Below are 19,590 nucleotides of genomic sequence, written 5' to 3' on the forward strand. Positions count from 1 at the left end.
CTTGAGGCAGGGACTCATGCCTGTAACGCAATTAAAAATTAACATGTTTTCTCCTCGTTTGAGAGAAAAAAACACTGTATAGAGCAAAGCATGGGGCAAAGCATGTGAGAACAGGGTGTACCCAAAATTAAATCTGACAGAATTAACTTGACAGTGTTGGCTCACATAATTTGAGTAGAAAAGATAAGCAGTGAGTGAGTGAGGGGATGAGGGAGGACAGAGGCCAATGGAGAGAAACAAGAGGAGAGAAACAGAGACGGAGATGTAGGGAACAAGAACAAGAAAATAACAGCTCCACTAAGGGGCTTTTTTTCTTTCTCCAATTGGCAGCTTCAAAGGAATATTAATAATTGAACACCCTCACCCCATCACAGTGAGTTCTGGCCAATTACTATTAGGGGTGCTTTGCCAAGACTCCTGCTGTTGAGGACTCTAAAAGGCCGAAAAAAAGGAGGAGGGAAAAGTATAGGATGTGAAGGGATGGAGGAAATGCTGACAAATAATCATGCCTTCCTGTCTTGAAACACAAAACCCACATTTGTTGCTGCAATATTGTCTCACTTAATTCAAGAAACAACAATAAATTGCTATATACTGGCAATGATTGTTTGTCCTTTCTTTTCTCTGAGTGAGGAAAATATGAACTTTTGCCTATTAAAACATGGTGAGTGAATAATTAGGGAACTATTGGACAGTCTGTTTTACACCATAATAGAAATACTGCTTCCTATTACAACTTTATCATCCCCCAAAAGGTCAACAACAGAACACGACTTGTCATAATGCCACTTGTTAATAGAGACAGAGCTGTTGAAGCAGGTTTGCTCAAGTTATTCAGGGCTCCCAAAGGTCTTGTGGCGAACGATATGGCTACTTTTTGCATGTGTGTGTGTGACGTTAGAAAGTAAAAAGCTAAATGTACCTTTTAACTGCTCTGGTTAATTCACTTCTTTAAACCAGTGCTGTAGAATATTGGTTTATTATACATCAGTCTTCTCACTCTCAGCAGTGCAGAGCCTTTGTTTGATGCTGGTTTTTCCCTTAAATCATTACTGAAACATGCCCCAGGTTGTAATTTAGCATAAACTCTATAAATAGCTGACAAAATTTCCACTTGCAAGACTATTGCTATTTTGCCAGTTAATGTTGTCCAATGATACAAAAAAAACTTTGATAACATTTTATCAAAAGCAAAAACAATTTGTCTGTTTGCCTGCAAATGTTTCAGCACAAATACTGGTTAATATTATCTGTATATCTTTATTAGGCTTATTTATAGACTAGCACTATGAGCTAAAATGTCCAAAAAAGATTCTATATACATATATAAAAAGGCACCACATGTAGATATAATAACTATTTTATCATAAGTTAATACAAAAACCATTTATTTTTGTGTGCTAAAACAGATATTATGGATCTATGCCTTGCTCAATATGGCAGCTCTCTGGGGACACTCCATACACGTGTATGCAAACATGCAGATAAATATACACATATACACACACAAACAATGTGGCATTATTAAGGCCAGGGTGGCGCAATATATTGAGCCATCTTTCTTTCTCTTTTGATTAAAAATGTCTCCTTCTCCCAGTGATTTATGAGTGTAAATGGAAAGAGATGAAGGGCAGAGAGAGAGAGAGAGAGAGAGAGAGAGAGAGAGAGAGGGATGAAGGGAAGGGATGACATCATAGTTTCAGCTGGGCACTTCTGCGAAAAAAAAGAAAGAAAAAAAAGGTGGCATCTCTGTGTATGTGTCTGTGCGACAGGGAGAGAGAGAGAGAGAGAGAGAGAGAGAGAGAGAGAGAGAGAGAGAGAGAGGGAGAGACAGAAAATGTTGATGCACTTCCCCTGCCCCCCTTCTGGTCCTCTCAGTTCAGCAGGTGGGAGTAAATATAATTGGACAACGGCACCACCACTGGGCTGTGCGTGTGTGTGCGCACGCTCAGTTGTGCACATGTGTGTAGTTGAGCATTTGGGTGTGAAAGACAATCAGAGAGAGCAAAAGAAGGTAGTCTGTGAGTGTGTGCATAAATTTTCAGATATAATGGTGGGGCAACACTGTGTGGCCCCATAAAGCGATGAGAAGAAGAGAGAGTGAGTACGTGTGTGAATATGCGTGTGGCCAGAAGCAGTGAGTGAGGAGGGGGTGGGTGGGCTAAACAAATAAAAGTGTATGAGTATGACTTGTGCAAGAGACAATAAAACAGAGTGAGAGAGCTTGACAAACAGCAGCAGCGATCACATCCACAGGCAGAGCAGACAGAGACGGGTAGATACTGACAGATGGGGAGGTGGCCCTGCTGTTAGTGTATAGTAAGTGTATGTGTGTGCGTGTGCATGTGTGAAAGAGAGAGACAGAGAGAGTGAGAGAGAGAGAGAGAAAGAGAGAGAAAAGGGAAGGGGGCTTAATCTCCATCAAGGATGAAGCAGCCTGCTATAAATGTTATTTAAACCAGGGTGGGCAAAGAGGAGCTGTCAGCAAGTTCAAGAGAGAGTCTTAACAGTGGGTGGGTGAACTGAAGATGAGAACATGCAACGGGCTTCCTTCATGTATCACATGTTAGGAGGAAGAGGAGGAAAAGGAGCCTGGGCAGCTTTTGCTTTACTTTAACTCATTGCCAACTTAAAAAGCAAAAAAGAAGGAGAACAAAGATGTCTGTTTGACATGTCTGACTGTCTGCAATTTCAGATGTTTTCAGCCAGCTGGGCCTAAAGACACTTGAATTATGCTGCAAGACACTCCAACCGCCATGCAATCAAAAGTAGACAGCTCTGTTGCAACATGAGAAAAATCAAGTCCTCTTCATGCTATCGTGAACCACCGAGAGCACACTCACTGAATGTCAGAAACGGAGAAGAGCGAAGAAGATACACACAGGGAACAAGGTGAAAAACGCAATTTATCTGGCAAATTACCAAAGATAGAAAAATGAAGCATGAAGGATTTCAGGTTGCAGCACCTGCACTAACAGTATGCATGAAATGAATCTGTTGTGATTTTTACACCGGCTCAATTGTAATGATTCTGTATCTTTGATTAGACCTTCATCATTAGGTTTTTGCAGATAAAACTACTTCAGCAGTTTATTAACTTCTGGATACAGCGTTGCTAATGTATATCCATATGATGTGTATGTATACTGTTAGTTACAAACTCGCTTAGTTGTTTGAGTGCAGACACACAAACTGGAACTACTTAATAATTAAAATGTTCACCTCAAAATTATATTTTTTGGTACTAAGAGAGAGAGTCGCAGACAGGGATGAATAGGAAAATAAAATTAGATCTTGAAGGGAGGAAGGAGAGAATGTTGTACGCCCTGCTCCAAAGCAGTGCACATACACACAGTCAATAAACAAACATGCAATCGAATGAGCAGGAACTTGTCATCGACCCCCTCCCACATGTTCTCAATGATCTAAACACTTATACGCATTCACCACTTTATACATAAATAATCCTTTAACATACTCAAACATATACAGTCTCACACACTCTCACACAGGATTTACAAACAATGAAACCCAAGGGGAAGCCTCCCCACCTCGCCATCACTCTTGTTCTATTTCTCTGCAGAGCCTCTTCTTTGTTTTGTCTCCTTAATACTGCTCTAAGCCCATCTTAACGGGGAAATGGTGCAGAACAAATCCTAAGCAGGAGTTGACAGGGTGGGATAAGAGACTATACTGACATTCTGCCGTTACCATCATGCAAAGGGACGTAAGAATGATCAATGTGGATAGCATGGATAAAGTAGAGATTTTGAGGTATCCACGATTTAAAAAAGGCGGGGTGGGGCTGAAATACCTTGAAGTAAAACCTAGCTCTAACCATTGTGGTGGCAGTTTTACTTTATTTGGCTCAGACAGAAGCAGAGGCCACCTACAAACATCCATCCTCTACATACCTTGTTTCTAACTCCTGTATCAGATGTGCATGATGACCCTTCAGAGGGCACTAGGTAATCGGGAGTGGTGTGTAGCTGTGTAGGTACTTACATAAGGCGTGTGAGCTGGTGAGCAGCAGTGATAGCAGCAGAGTGGTGACAGGCAGCAGGAGTGGCAAGGAGAGGCGAGGGGCACCGCTGGTGGCCATCTTGGCTCCAGTAGGGAAAGGGTAGGGGGCAGGGAGGGGCGGGGCGGGACTGATCCTTGACCTGGCCGGAGAGCCGAGGCCCCGACCGCGCAGGGAAGGTTGGGGTCTTCACGCAGGACGGCTTGGCACTCTGCAAAAAAAGACAGAAAGAAAGATTAAGATTAAGATTTTTTTTTTTTTTTTTTTTTTTACAACTGACAGCGACAAACACCACAAAAGTAAAATAACAACACTCCTACATGGGAGAAGATGCTCTTCTCCAGAGCCGCTCATATAGACAGGACACACACACACACTCTACTGTGGTTTTCACAACCTCTCATTGCTGCTAACACATCAATGGAAGGAAGGTAATAGGGTGTTGGTGACACGACTGGAAGCAAAGTGTCACATACCCAAACCCTGTAACCTCCCCATCTTGCAACCAGCATCTTCTCACATCCCTTAATTAGCAGGGGAGTCACTGTTGTCTCTCTCTTTTTTTTCTAATCACCTGATCTTGTCATTATTTGCTTATCTCAATGCCTTGTAATTACACAGGCAGCCAATGATATTCCAGGCACTGTCTCTTTGTTTTAGTCAAATTGCCATTAATCCCCCAAGCTACACAGGACTGGGGACGCCTCCCAGCCCACACACACACACACATAGACACACACTCCTGTCTCATTGATATGTCTTGTGCAGCACCGAGCCACCACCAAGTGGTTACACATACTCTTTAATTAAAAAGACGTGAATAAAGAGACAAAAAGAGAGAGAACTGAAAGAGATCCATGACATGAATATAATGAATTAGTCAATTTCCGTTTTTTTTTATTATGTATAATAATAAAACGTACTGTGTATGTACTTTCAGCTGACACCCATAACCAAAGCAAGATGAGTTAACAGGTAGGCCTTAAATAAGCTTTGAAAAGGTGGGGGGTCTTGCTAAAGGACACTTCTGTCTGAGCATCCAAGCAAAAAAAAAGAAAAGAAAGTCCACTCTCATAGGACCCCGTGTCAGCAAGCATCTGGCCTGCTTTAGTGTCCTTGTGCAAGACACTTTAACTCCTCCCAGCACACACGGTGCTACTTCTCAGCTGAGCCTACATGAGGGGTGAGGGCGACTCTCTGGAAGTGAGATTAATTACCTGCACCCTGGGTGGTTAACAGGGTACAATAGTACAATCCATGCAGACAGCACACAATTTATTGTAGATGCCCTAAAGCAACTGTTTTTTCTCTATCCTGGTCACCTAGAGGTGAAAGATAATATTCTGTCAGCACAGGTTTAAGTTTTGTTCCACGAAAAACAGCCACTTTCAAATTCTCACCTGTAAACTCACAGCAAGCTGCTTTTGACAAGGCTGTCAGTGGCTGAAATGGGAACTGAGTGTACTTCAAAAAGTAGCACAACTGACCATTATAATTGCCACCCTTCAGATGCAATCAGGATCACGAACACATCCGCTAAGACAAAGCGACAGACCACTTTAGAGGTCAGCTACACCAGTGGAATTGATGGATAGAAATCACTTGCACATAAAATTACCTCAGTTATAAAATTGCTTATAAAACACTTAAATTACATCATATTCTCAGCCATGGAGCCACGTTGGCTAACCCACTATCTGGATCAACAGCAGTTTACATCACCTCTATTCGATGAAATAAAATAAAATGAAATCAGCTTACTCAAAAAAAAGGAAGAAAAAAAAAGAGTGATTATGGAAGCCACGGCAAGCTGCTAAATTGGCAGAAGAGTTGAAAGGTTAATATATGCAGCTGTTTTAAAGGGTATGTTTGTGACTGTGGCCTTGTGAGAGGCAGAAAACCACAGCTAATTGCAGTGTAACCAAGCACCTCAGACAGCAGGCACACAGACACACACACACACAGACAAGCGCCCCACCCTTCACAGCTACTGGCGCTTCAACTGGCACAAGCAGCAGCAGGAGCACTTAAAATAAAACCGCAAAAGCATACAGCAAAACCCACACAAAATGCACACATAACTGTAAAGCTACTGGGCTGTAAACACACGCTTCTATTTTTGATCCGTAATTCTGCAAAACAGAGAAATTCTATAGTGTGACACGTGCACTTGGAAAGGCACAAAGGAAGATATCAACAATAGGTCTTTTGTGGTGACGCCATGCCAGAAAAGAGTGGGTGTCTTTCATGAGCTCAGTTCATCTTTCAACACAATACGATATGCACACGACCAATATCTGTCCTTGCTCGTTTTGCCTTTCTTTTTTCTTTTTCTTGGCCTGAAGGGCAGGTGATGTCATTGGTAAGAACCGAGGGAAGCACAAAAACATGAATAGAATAGAAGAGTATCAAATTGTCTGGGGGATCACCTGAACGACTGTTCACTATTGTTCTGACTGTAAACATTGGTATATAGGTGGAGTGAATCCCACAATGCCTGTAGGGAATTACTCCATCTATGCTCACAAGATGCCTTGGTTTTGATTTATGGCCCAGTCCTTAGGGTATGGCATTCTATCTCCACCTCTAGATGCTATACAAACTTCACAACACAATTACATGAGCTATTGTTGTTGAATGGCCTCGCCAAACATAACCTTAGGCCATGTATGGCTTCCAGTTTAACCAGAGACACAGTCTCCACGGCTCAATGCTGCCATCTTTCATGAACTGTTAATTGAAGACAGGGAATAGATAGGGAAGTTTAGATAAAAAGATATGTGTATATGCCTAGACATGTTCTTTATTAATCCCTGAGGGACTGGGGAAGGTAGGGCCCTCACCAAATTAAAATTTTAACCCTTTAACAGCTTGGAAAAAAGATGTGTCGCTAAAGCACTACTTTGCTCAAAAGTACAACACGGTATGGGAAGCACAGCATGTTTCTCCTGCTGTTACCGCCTCCATGGGAAAACCTGTCAACACTTGCTAAAAGCATTCATCACTTTGCCTCTAGAAATGGGAAGAGGAAAGACTGAGTCCTCTGCGTTCTCGCAATATGGTGAAGAGGCCCATCGATTGATAAAACCACCTAACCATTACTTCAGCTGCTTCCACATTATAGGTTTTGATCAAGAGGGCACTGCATGTGATTATGTTTAGCAGACATGTCAGTGTGACTATTAGTATTTACATCAGGCCTCTGACAATGGGGGCCACATTTTCAAATCACATTCCCAGATACCCAGGTTTTCTTACCAGTAAACTCCCAACTGCACAAAGGTTAATGTTGTTAGCATTAGAAACAATGCTGTATGACATTAGGTTGAGCATATTTTCTCATAAGTTGATCTACCAAACCAGCTTTAAACACTGAATGAATGACACATTTACATAAACAAGGTGTAAATCCAGTCGTAAAGAGACTAAAAAATAATAGAGCATTGTCTACTTTTTTGGGTATCTTTCTGAATATTTTACATCTAACACTTAGAAAACCTTCAAGTATGCACCATAATGCACTATATTAAACTAGTGATCTAGTAAAATAGTAATACTAAATGTTGTCAAAAATTCTTTTAATTAATACTGAAACGTTGCAGTAGCAGTAACACTATTCATGAAACTGTAGGTTATTCCCTGTGATGGGAAATGGCTTTATTCTAAAGCTTGAATTTGTACTCCCTGTGAAAACAGTGCAGCTCTCCAGATATTAACCCGTCGTCAAGCTTCAGTAATTACAGCCAAAATGGCGGCAAAACTTCTACGGAGTGGTGGCAGTCACTGGCTATCAGGGATTCACACTTTGACATGGTCAAGTTTTAAATTCAGCTCGTTTCCCCATGCAATATTGATACTAATGCATTTGATTACTGAGACTGAGAAAGGCAGTGAAGGGAAGGAGTGATGGGAATTTCCATCATGAGCGTGAAATGAGAGCAAGACCAATAGGTATAAAGTGTGTGCACATGCACATCTACACACAATTGGCCAAGAAAAATTAAAAAGGAGGAAGTGAATCCTAGTGATTGAGAGTACAAGCGAGTATATACATAGATTTCTTGATAAGAGACCCCGAGACCAACGTGACTTCAAAGGACCACGCTATTTCCTTCCACAACACACTATACTGTTACACTTGTTCCAAAACACACACTGTGAAGATGTGAAGTTGTAGCTATTCACAAAGAGGAAAACTTATCACCTGAGGGACAACATTAATAATCCCTTTCATGAGGTGAGCAGTAAGCTCACTTCACACACAGTTAAAAACACAGTTTGGTTGGGCTTGATGATCAAAATTGATTGTTTGATGTACAACTTCAAAAAGAGTGATATTTCTTCCGCCTTTCCAACAAAAAGGCGGACTTTCTGCAGGAGTATGATTTTGCATTGTTTGGCTTCTGCTTCTTTCTTTCTGGTTAGAGTGGATGTCTCACCAATATCCGATTTATGTCTCCAGGACCTTGACAGAGTCTGTTTTGAGTGACTCCCTGCTGTGGCCCGGTAGGAATGTTGCTGTCGGATATTCACCCATCTGGTAGGACCTTTAACTGCCTTGGAAAAATATAAAAGGGTTTCCCTATTTTTTGGGGGGAAGTTCCTAACACATAAAGGAAGAGATTAAAACCTTCATAATCTCTGCACATTTTAAAATTAGTAGGTAGTTAATAGTCACTAAGCCTATCCATAATTGTTAAGAATCAGACTGAGTGGAAGCTTACAATGGCCTCTGCAAGGAAAACAGCCACAAGGTTGGTTTTGATTCTTAGCCTAACGTTAGCCTCTTAGTGACTCTCAGAGAAACCTTAGAAGGATTTGAGCAGCTAATGTGAATGCAATATTAAGTAAAGGACAATAAGTCTAGTATTTTTCTGTAAAGTGGAATAGGGCTGAAAAATAAGTCAAGGCCTGCACAAGTTAATTGTCTTTAAATTAGGACTTTATTGGCAACTGGTGCCGCTACATCAGTGCTCTTGTTTAATATGACATACAGTAAGTCTGGCATAGGTCTTTCAATTACTTTTAAAATGCCACGAAAGCTGCTTATAGGACAAGCCTGGTCATTTTAACTCCTGAAATTCCAACAACTTAGTAATTGCTTCAGAAAGTTGTGTTTGTGTCAGAGAAAAGGTCAATGATGTCTTCAAAAACAAGACAACAAAGAAGTTTCACCAAGTCAATGTTTTAGTCCTAGGCAGAATGTACATCCAGCTGTGCAAAGTGGCTAATGTTGCCATTAGTAGCTAATGTTATATCAGTTACTTTGTTCAATAAACATTACATAATTACAGACAACTTCACATGTTGTTGTTGACCACAAAGAAGCACATTGTTAAATGAAAGCAGAACTTCTCAGGGTTAGACTGGGGGATAATTCGTGTTAGAACTGCTTATCCAACAGCTGGCTAATGGCTAACTGTTGAGTGACAGTTGCTAGCTGAGCAAGCAGAGCACTAGTGGATTGCAGCTGTGTGAAAAAGGAAAACCTTAATCTTAAAATGGTTTACTGTTCTCCCCTAAACGCTTTACACACTCCGTATCAACAGGTGTTTGAGAGCAGTGGAAGACTTAAGTACATGACTCTAAGTAGTCTGTGACGAGCGATGTAATGTTGTTATGGCTGATAAAAATAGCTATAACATACTGTTACTACTGGTAGCCAGATAGTAGGGCTACTGTATACTGATGTACTTTCTAAACTACATAAAGGTAGTCATTGTCTAGTTTTTATGTAATGACATGTTATTTTCTGTGTACGATGTTCCAAACACCAAGACCTGCTCCAGTTCCTACAAGTCTGATACAAAAAGTAGTGTGCTGGAACTTTAGAGTTGTGGTTGCTCTGATAAATTGCACAAATTCAGACTAGGACCACAGATCTCACAATACAGCATTCCCATAAAGGGTAGATGTTGTAAAACAGTCTAAACTTCACAATATTGTGTGTAGCCTATTTGAAAACGATTTGGCTGACATAAAATCCACAGGAATGACATGAAATTACCTTTTTATTGTCCATTTTTTATTTAGAATTAAAAAAAAAAGATGACCAAGGCTGTTCCAGTAGTTGTTATGAAAATAAGCCAAATGTGCCGTTTTGCTGTATGATGATGGACTGAAAAAAAGTTAAAAAATAAAAATAAAAATAAAAAATTCAGCCAATACTGCCTTTTTCATGTCTAAACGCAGCTGGCTGCTATTTATGTTCAGCCTTCAGCTGCTCGCTCTCCCTCTGCAGTCTTTCACCTCAGATGAAGTTTTTATGCGTCAGCCCCAAGTTACAGCCTTTTACTGCCTTTCATTGATTCATATCCTACAGATGACCAACAACACAGAGATGTAAGAACCAGGTCCATTCATCGTATCAGCGTGTGTGCGTGTGTGTGTGTGTGTTAAGACTAGCCCATTTGTATGCGTTGTACTATATGTCAGTGTTAGTGCTTGTGTATTTCTGCCTCTGTGAACAGTACTAATCTGTGTGCATAGGCTACATGTATGAGGCATATTTATGTGTGAAGAAACAGCATCTGAACACACTGTTCTATAGGCAATCTGTAGCAGTGTATATTTGCACCTGTTTACTTATGTATGCAGATGATTTTGTTTTGCTCTTTTTTTACACTTTAATATGTGCATTTGGTATTTAAGTATGTAATAATTTGGTGTGAGCTAATTTAACTGTGTCCATATAATTTATTGGGTCTCTACCTATGTGTAATGTGCATAGCAGAGGTATATCAAGTCACACAGACATACACACCCACACCCCACCCCAGCTATAAAACAAGTCTATGGCAACCATCTGTTTTTCACCAAACTGAAATCTTAACAGTGATTCCATGTGTCATTGGTAAGGTTTCCTTGCTCTCTCTTTCTTTCTCTCCACCTCCCTTGCTCACCTTTATACTTTTTCTGCATCACAACACTGACTACGTCTTAAGGAAAAACCTACCATGGTGAAAAAAAAAGGAAACACCCAACCATTGGGCACACTGTCCTGTGATAGCTAAGCATGGTAAGACATACAGGTGGTATCAGAGAAAGAGAAGTGCGTGTTTAGTGTGTGTGTATGCATGTGTTTGGCTTCTAAATATATCCCCCTGATCAAACTAGTCGTCCTTCAAATCCTCCATCTCTGTTTTCGTTTTCTCCATCTAACCCTCTCCCCCTCCTCTCCCTCATTTCCTCTATTTCCCTCCCTTCCCTCCTCCAGCTCATGCATACTTAAGTATGCTTGCATTGCAGATGTTTGGTAGGGAATCACATGAATTTGCATGGAACTGCAGGACTATTATGTAAATGCCCAAGTGTGTATCTACCCCCCTGCTTCACTCTTTCATTGCCATCCACTCCAACCTGGGAAATCTGTGTCACAGGAATATGAAACAAGGCGCACCTGTCATTAACCACCACACAAAGGGAATCCCCAGTGGAAGGAGAGGAGCTTATGCCAAGGAAACCCGTTCAAATACTGTATGTTGCACATGACATTACCATCTTAAGCATCAGCTTTGACTTACATTACGGTAGATATTAGTCGACATATTGTAACTGTGCAACAAGTAGTAGGTTGTGCAGATATTTGACAGTAAATTTAACAATATATTATTTTTTTATGAGGTGGAGAATGTTTAAAACACTTTAACAGTGGAATGGACAGTGTTTTTAGAGGAACTGATGTTTTCAATCATGGGGAAATCAAAACCTCCAGTGTATGTGACTCACATACCTTTGGATTTTGCAGGATGCAGGGAACCTGTGTCACCCTGAACACAACCTGTACTGATATTTGGACGTTTGTACCTCCAAAGCAAATCACTGGTGAATTAGGTTATATAACTTATGGCATTGCATGAGCACCTCTTTTTTTGCCTAAAGTGAGTGCTGTTTGCAGACCTGCACTACCGTGACCTCATAAAGAGACTGCGGAACGCCCTGCCTAAGCAACCTCTCCTTGGAATAGCTTTCCCATGAGCCTTTGCCCTCAACTGTTCCCAACCTCCAAGGCCCAGAAATGGTGCTTGACGCCTCTAGACACCTTGTGTCGGCCATCTGCTCTCCCCTTGGGAGCACCATAACCTTTCTTTGGACTCTTACAAGCCACTTGAGCTCCAGTTTGCCTACTAACAGAGAGTTCTGCTCCAGAAAATCACCTTCAGCTCACCGTTTCATGGCTTTTTGGTGGGGAACAACAACAACAAAAAAAAAACGTTGTGTCGGACTAGTGCCAAGAGGAAATGGACGTTTACAAAAAGATTTCAGAGCAAATTACCTGGAGCCGACTGAATCTTCAACCTTTTGTTTCTCTCCAGGTGTTGCCCTGAGTTCGATCGGCTGGAAATGGGTTTACTCTGAACATTATGAGACTGCACTGTCCCTCCAATAAAACACCAAGGGCTGTGAGGCTTTTAGCTGAAATCCACCTCTGTTGAGGTTGAGTGCACAGCAGCAAGCATCAGGGTCGTGCAGCGAGGGCGAACGGATTGGCAGTTGGGAGGCTTGGACGGCAAGCTGACCTCCTAAATGCGGACTTTATTGCACAGCCATTTTGTTTACCACCGAGGGGTGACACACTATCTGTCTCCTGTGTAACCTCTCCATACTGTGACGCCACAAGTTGGCAGATGAAATCCACACAAACCAGTCACACACGCACACACAGGAACATTTTTGTTTTTATTTTCTGCCTCTCCTGGTCTGTCGGTGCTGGCTGCCAACAATCAGAAAGGCCAAAGGTTACAGGTGGCACTGTCTGTGACGGCCATCACCTTGGCTAGAAAGAGTCTGGGAAGGGAGGGTGCTGCTACATATTATATATGGGGGAGGCATTTAATTATAGGACACAGCACAGGTCACAGTTGGAAGCCAGGGAAGGTGGGACGGGTGGTGTGAGACAGTCCTTGACAATAAAAGGGCAATTGGTTGGGGATGTGGTGTGTGTGTGAGGAAAGCTGTTGTGTAGAACTGGGGAAAGGAGGGGTTGGATGGGTGACATCAGTTTTTGGTCCTGTGCCAACAGAGTCAGACAAGCATCACACCGACTGGCCAAAGGCTTGAATGCCCTTTAAAAAAATCACAGAAGGGGGAAAGAAGTTTTTGAAGGGCAGCCGGGACAGCTCAGGAAGCATGCTTCATATTCATTCTGGAAATGGGATGCGGATGGTGGGGGAATGAGATTATTCAAAGTGATCGAAGAGGAGGCGGAGGAAGCAAAGACTGGCAGACCAGGGCGCTTAGAAAATATCTCAAAAACTCCTCTGTGTAATTGGCAAGGCTCACCGTGTAACATTTGCTGTGTGGTTTGAGAAGTTTCATTTTCCAAAAGGAGAGACATACCATTTGAAAAAGCTGTGACACCTACACAACGAAATGACAGCTGGCATGTTAAGCAAATTCACAACTGAGTGAAGCAGGAGCTATCTTTGGCCATTTGCTTTAAAAGTAAAAAGTAAAAAGAGATGATACAATCTTTTTTATACGGAAAAATGAATACTGAGTGTGATTTTTTAAAAATCTGAAATGATTGCTCAGTGTAAAACCGAAGTTCTTGTCAATTTAATATATAGCCTAGACCTTGAAAATTATGTGTACGGAGAGATGTAGCAACACAAAATAATTAAAAGTGTACAAAGTGTAGCTTTTGCACAAGAGATTCAACACAGCAAATGATTAGTGAAGAATAATCTACCATCAGGAGCATGTGATAGCTAAGAGTTTCCTTTTAAGAGTAATACAATGGAAATTGAAGAGCACAAAACATATTCTGTTAACCCTCTATGGTACGCACTATGATGCCAGTGGGGAAAAAAATGTTTGGAGTGTTTTTATGTCTCAAAATAGACTAAATAAACATAATCTAAAGAAATTTTTAAAAATTATTTATTTTTGGAAGTTTTTGGGGTTTGTTGCTTGTAGGCAACATTGTACCATTACGGTTCGTCATATACTGTATTAGAAACACCAGTCTCTGTAGACTTTCACCTTCACTGGCCTCATCCTCATCCCAATTCTCATTCTCATCTTCCTCATCATCATCATAATAGCCTGATGTTTACTTTACTGCATTCAAAATAAAATGTATTAAGGATAAAAAACTAAATTATGATGAATTATATGTTTTTGAACATTATATTTACACCTAAACACACACTACCATAGTCTCATAATGCAATATTGATTCCATAATGGTCCAGTGTTGCCTCAAGGCAACGTTGCAATTTTCTATAATGGTACGTTGTTGCTTTCGGGCAACAGGTGCATTTTAACAAGTTTCCATTATTTAATAAGTAAATAAATTGCATGGAACTATTAAATATTAAACTTTACTAATCTATTAGTGTAAATATATTTTTTTCCAGATGAAAAAGGGCCAGGAAGTTATGTTTTCAGACCGTTTTAGTGGAGCAAAATGGCAAACCTGTTTCCTTTGAAAAGGTCTGCAAAAAAGGGTTTCAGTATGGCTTCTTGAAAGTCATGTGATAAATTAAAGCATTGTTATTGGTTCTCTAAGGTCTCCTCTCTTTTTTAAAGTATTACAGCATTAAATGGGATGAATTGTGGAGATGTGACAGGCCAAAAAGTGGTATGTTGCCTGAGGGCAACAAGGTACCATAGAGGGTTAACTCAACAACTACAGCTAAAGAGATTGGTCATGTGGTATCTGAGAGTTACACCTGTGCTCTGGAGGGTTAAATACTTCAGAAATGATCAGTTAATTTTAGAGAAATGACAACTACAATCATCTTGTAATAAATGTGTAACAGCAGTGTGTCTTTTAAGGAAAACTACACACATGGCCCTCAGCCAGCAGCATCCGTCTGCAATAAATTAGGTCCAGCTAATGCCTTTTCAAACTCAGGTTTCAAAATGTAATTCTCACCTGGTTTGACAGTGATCCTTCAGTTTAATATAATATGAGGCCACAGTGATTGCAGAAGCAAGACTGCTTTTTTCAAGGTTCATATCTTGGGCTCCTTTTGTCCTATCTGCTTTTTTGATTAATCCTGTGCCTCTCAAGAGCAGGAAAAGAGAGAGCAAGGCAGAGAGATATAAAACTTGCACATTCACATACAAAGACACACTGACTGAAACACACTCAAACATACACAGGCAAACTCTGTTGGCGCCGGTGATAAGAACCCCTCTTTTCATCAAGGGTGGTCATCTTTTACAGGCTCCGTCTTTTCTTTCTTTCTCTTTTTTGCTTTTTTTTCTTTTCTCAGGGAATTAATTGAAAATAGAGTTAATCATGGTAATTTGCTTCTGAAACTGGGCCAAAGCCCATCAGCGGGTTAAGTGGTATTTAGTAACCTCACTTCAGAGTTTCTGAGATTAAGATTTTTCCATGTGTGATTAGGGAAGGTGCATTTTTAATTTGAACTCTTTTGTGTTATTACCTGCTTATTGACTGCAAGAGGAGTGAACATGAACATTATTGATCTCTGTCAGAAATTTGAAATCCCCACTGCCATCAAGCCTCAATGTACCACAGCAGGAATCCACAAGACACCAAATTGAACATCACTCAATTTGCGACAGGTATTCCCATGTGGGATTAAGCTGCTCACACATTTCAGTTTAGTTTAGTTAGTGTGTCTCTGCACACAATTGCTGCATTTCATTTTTACATGATTAAAGTGATTTTTCAGAATCCGATTATATGGTTTCAGTGTATAACAAAGAAGATAAACATGCTACCACTGCAATTAGCGTTGTGCAACCCCGTGTGTAGAAAGGCTGTGGTTACATCCAGTTTGGGCTGGAGGTTAGAGGAGTGTCTGAACCTCCTGTCAATCACACAGGATTGTAAAGAGCAGAGACAGATGGAATGGCTGACCCACACTGTCTTTCCGCCTGTCAGTCCACTCATCACAGCCCAACGACCAGCACTACCTCTGAAAGCCTAGGAAAGACAACTGGTTTTTAAGGCTGCTTTAAAAGAAAGGCGAGGAACAGACAGCGGCAAGTGTGACACTTTGATGCGGGACTTTCAACTAAACTACATGAAACCAAACAATACATATAAGGGAATAAAGTAGGAAAACAAAACAAACATTGACAGGAATCATAATCCCAATCTGTGATGATGGCAAATCTAACAAGAGAAACCACAATGGACAGTGGCATCAGCACAAAGTGGATTATCATGCTGGAATTTTTCAAAAAATTGGACTAAATTAATTGAAATTAACTGTGAACTGAACTGAAGTGGAGTGAAGCAAGAGACAGAGATGTGTTCAGACAATTTCAGCTATTGTGTTTTTGGAAGCTCAGGACTTATTTTTTTCCCCCCAGAAATCCCCTCCCTGTTTCTAGATAACCATCAGACAGCCGAGTGCGAAAAGTCCCCTGTCCTTTGGCAGTACACTGAGGCTCAGGCCGACTCATGTGACCTGTAGAGGGTTCAGCCAGTGGTTGGCAGATGTTGTCGGGGGGTGGGATTCAGTGGGAGGTAATAACATGCCATGGTCCATATTAATGTATTCCTCCACAATAAATTATTAAGACACAGAGCCAGTGTTATCCGTTGGTCTTACATTCCTCCCACCCGCTGGAGTACAGGGTTTTGTTTGTGCGGCAGACAGAAGGATATTGTGGACGAGGGGTATAGACACATGGGCGAAAGCCAGGAGAAAGGTCGGTGATGATAACACAGCAGAGTTTCCACCAAACACTCTCACTTATATAAGATGAGGCTCAAACAGTGGCCGCACATGCACAGCTTCCTCAGATGTGTGTTCTCTCACATAATATGTGAGAGAACACACATCTGTGTGTCCACAAAGTTAGCAATCATTGCTTTCAGCACCACCATCCATTCAAACACCCCACTGCAACTCCCCCCCACATCACTTTGTGTGCCTTCGACTTGAGAATGAATTTCAGAGAGCCTGGTGAGGAATGGGAACTGAGGAGGGGTGGTGCACCGAGGTCAAAGGTCAGAGGTCAGACAGCTGGTAAACCCTTTTAAATGCTCTTTTTTTGTTTTTTACACACATTCCTTCACAGCAGGGTACCACCAGCTAGTCATCCATCCCTGCCTGATTTAACACCATGCTTATGTGTGGAGTCCATGTGCAATTTCTTGTCATGTACCCTATATGCGTGCGTAGGAGTCAGATTCATGCCTTGGAATGCATAAAAATGTCATATTTTAGGAGACTGTAGAAAACAAAAGCAAATTATTCTGCAGCAGTATTCAAAACAGCAACAGAAAAGTGGCGATGGTGTGTGTCTGTGGTGGTGGTGGTGGTGTGGGGGGGCATTGGGTTTGTTTGTTTTTCTGTCTGCAGTACCCACGCTGATTTTAAGTGGTGGTAGAGTGATGGTGGTGGTGGTGGTGGTGGTGGTGGTGGTGGTGGTGGTGGGGGGGGGGGGGGTTAAGTCCTGCAACTAATGCATAAACAAGACCCTTTTCTCTCCGACTCCCTGTCTTTTATTTCCTCTGTGTGTTTGTCATTTTACCACTTTACACACCAATATTGTGTATTGTTGTGCTGTGTGCCACACTACATGGACCAAGGGGGAGAGGGTGAAAGAGAGAGAGAGAGAGAGAGAGGCATAGCTCTACTCTCCTGCTTCAACTTAAAGGGGCGGTGACATGCTAGAGAGGGAGAGAGAGCTTGTTTACATACATAATCACATAGTACGAGAGTAACACTAGGAGACCACACCCCTCATCCTTCACACACAATCACACACAGGGACACCAAGCTAAACCACATTGAGAGCAGATGAGTCTGATCGACAGATGAGTCTGACAAGCTGATGACAAAGCCATTGGAGGGCGGTGTGTGTGTGTGTGTGTGTGTGTGTGTGTGTGTGTGTGTGTGTGTGTGTGTGTGTGTGTGTGTGTGTGTGTGTGTGTGTGTGTGTGTGTGTTGGTGGGTGGGTGGGTGGGATGGTGGAGGGATGGTGGGGTGTACAGACATAATGGAGACAGATGAATGTATCATATTGGCCCATGCCAAGGGCTGTGGAGCTGGTGTCAGTCACAGTGACCCGGGGAACAATTTATACTCAGAGAAAGAGAGCGAGAAAGAGAGAGAGAGCGAGAGAGGCCGTGAGAAAAGGCTCAGACTGCAGACTCAGTGCTTCACGCAGCAGTTTGGACACTGAGCACTTAGCTCAAGAGCACTTTGGCAGTAATGGTGGGTGCTGCACTGCCTACTGCCCTTGAATCAGCAGTTCATTGTTCAGAGCCCTCTGTGACTGGGATAAGACAGAACACTGCCAGTTTTTGTGATTTACACTCCACCAGCCAGACACAGCCACATCATAGATGTTTTACTATTGTAATCCACTTATGGAATTCCAAGTGTTTGTGACTATGTAATCCTGAACCAGGTTCAAGTCTGGTCTCACTCTCTAGTCATGTTTTTTTTTTATTATATTGTTTAGGGCTTGTCTGACAGGGTTTTGACTTAACTCCTCTTGGCTTTGGACCCTGGTATTGAGTATTTATGTATTTTCTATTCACATCTTCACAGTCTGCAGTCTGTGCATCTTCCTTTTAGAGCTACAAGGCGAGAAATGTGAAACTGCTGAAGATGCCAAGTTCCCATGAGAAGACACACAAAATTATTCCCTCTATTGTTTTTCCATTTATGAGCACACCCAGTAGCCATTTTCCATGGTGTGTATTTGCCAAGAAATCGCCATCACTGGCCAACTATCCTCACTTGCAGCCATTCTGTTCCAAAGGTTTTCTACAGATTCAGTCAGACAGGTCTTACCAGGCTCACCTAGATTTCTGGATTTGAAACAAAAAATGCTCAATTTCTAAATCGGTCCTAGTTAAATCAAGCACCAAATGAAACAGAAAATTAATTATTATTGTCGAACATCATTTTGTTCAGCATTTGACTGATCAGTTAGACCTAGACTGATTTTTTTTCTGTATCTGTTCAGTCTTTCCAAACACGTTTGTGATGAAATATGTATAGAATAATGAGTTTGAACTTGTTGAACACACCCTGTGATAATCATTTGGGGTTTGGAACACAGTGAAAATCAGTAGATGCAATGTTGAGAGAGAGGTGGGGTGAAAACATTCACCCTCTCGGGCATCTGGAGTGCATGATAGAGGTATAAGTGAAAACTTGCCTCTCAGGGCATGTGAATAGAAGAAACTCAGAAAATGAGGGAGGCACTTGTGGAAAAACAAAAAAACACAAACACACACAGTGGGTATATATTAAGGAGTTCCAGTGACAAAACACCAGAGCAATTAATCATGGGAAAAGAGTGACAAGCGTGCACCAAAACTAAGAAGGAGCATAAAAAAGATGACCTCCAAGCCAGACTGCTGTAACACCAGACTGCTCTTCTTCTTGGCACCGGGCAGAGTGCGCTGGCTTTCATTCAACCAGGAGGCCCCGTTTATTTTTCTTTCTCCCTTGCGTTTTATGTTTCTTTTTGTTTTGGTTATTCACCATAAGAGTTGTGTACAACTCGCTCGCTTCGCTTTTTTGGATCGCCCTCACTCGCCGTTCTTTATTGGATTGAAAAAGACGGCTGGTTTTTCCAAAGCCTCCGGGCCTTAAAATGCATGCAGGCTGGAATCC

General features: G+C 41.6%; 1 protein-coding gene across 1 annotated transcript in view; it reads right to left on the reverse strand.

The window, feature by feature from the left end:
* ptprsa (protein tyrosine phosphatase receptor type Sa) overlaps nucleotides 1-4,132 on the reverse strand; it is a 128,044-nt gene extending 123,912 nt beyond the window's left edge. The window contains exon 1 of the mRNA XM_083970445.1: nucleotides 4,006-4,132. Within this exon, the coding sequence (XP_083826571.1) occupies nucleotides 4,006-4,102 (97 nt within the window). The 5' untranslated portion in view covers nucleotides 4,103-4,132. The remainder of the gene's footprint in view (nucleotides 1-4,005) is intronic.
* Between the last annotated feature and the right edge of the window lie 15,458 nt (nucleotides 4,133-19,590).

The sequence above is a fragment of the Trachurus trachurus genome (genome assembly GCF_905171665.1).
Source record: "Trachurus trachurus genome assembly, chromosome: 4".
NCBI classification, from domain to species: domain Eukaryota; kingdom Metazoa; phylum Chordata; class Actinopteri; order Carangiformes; family Carangidae; genus Trachurus; species Trachurus trachurus.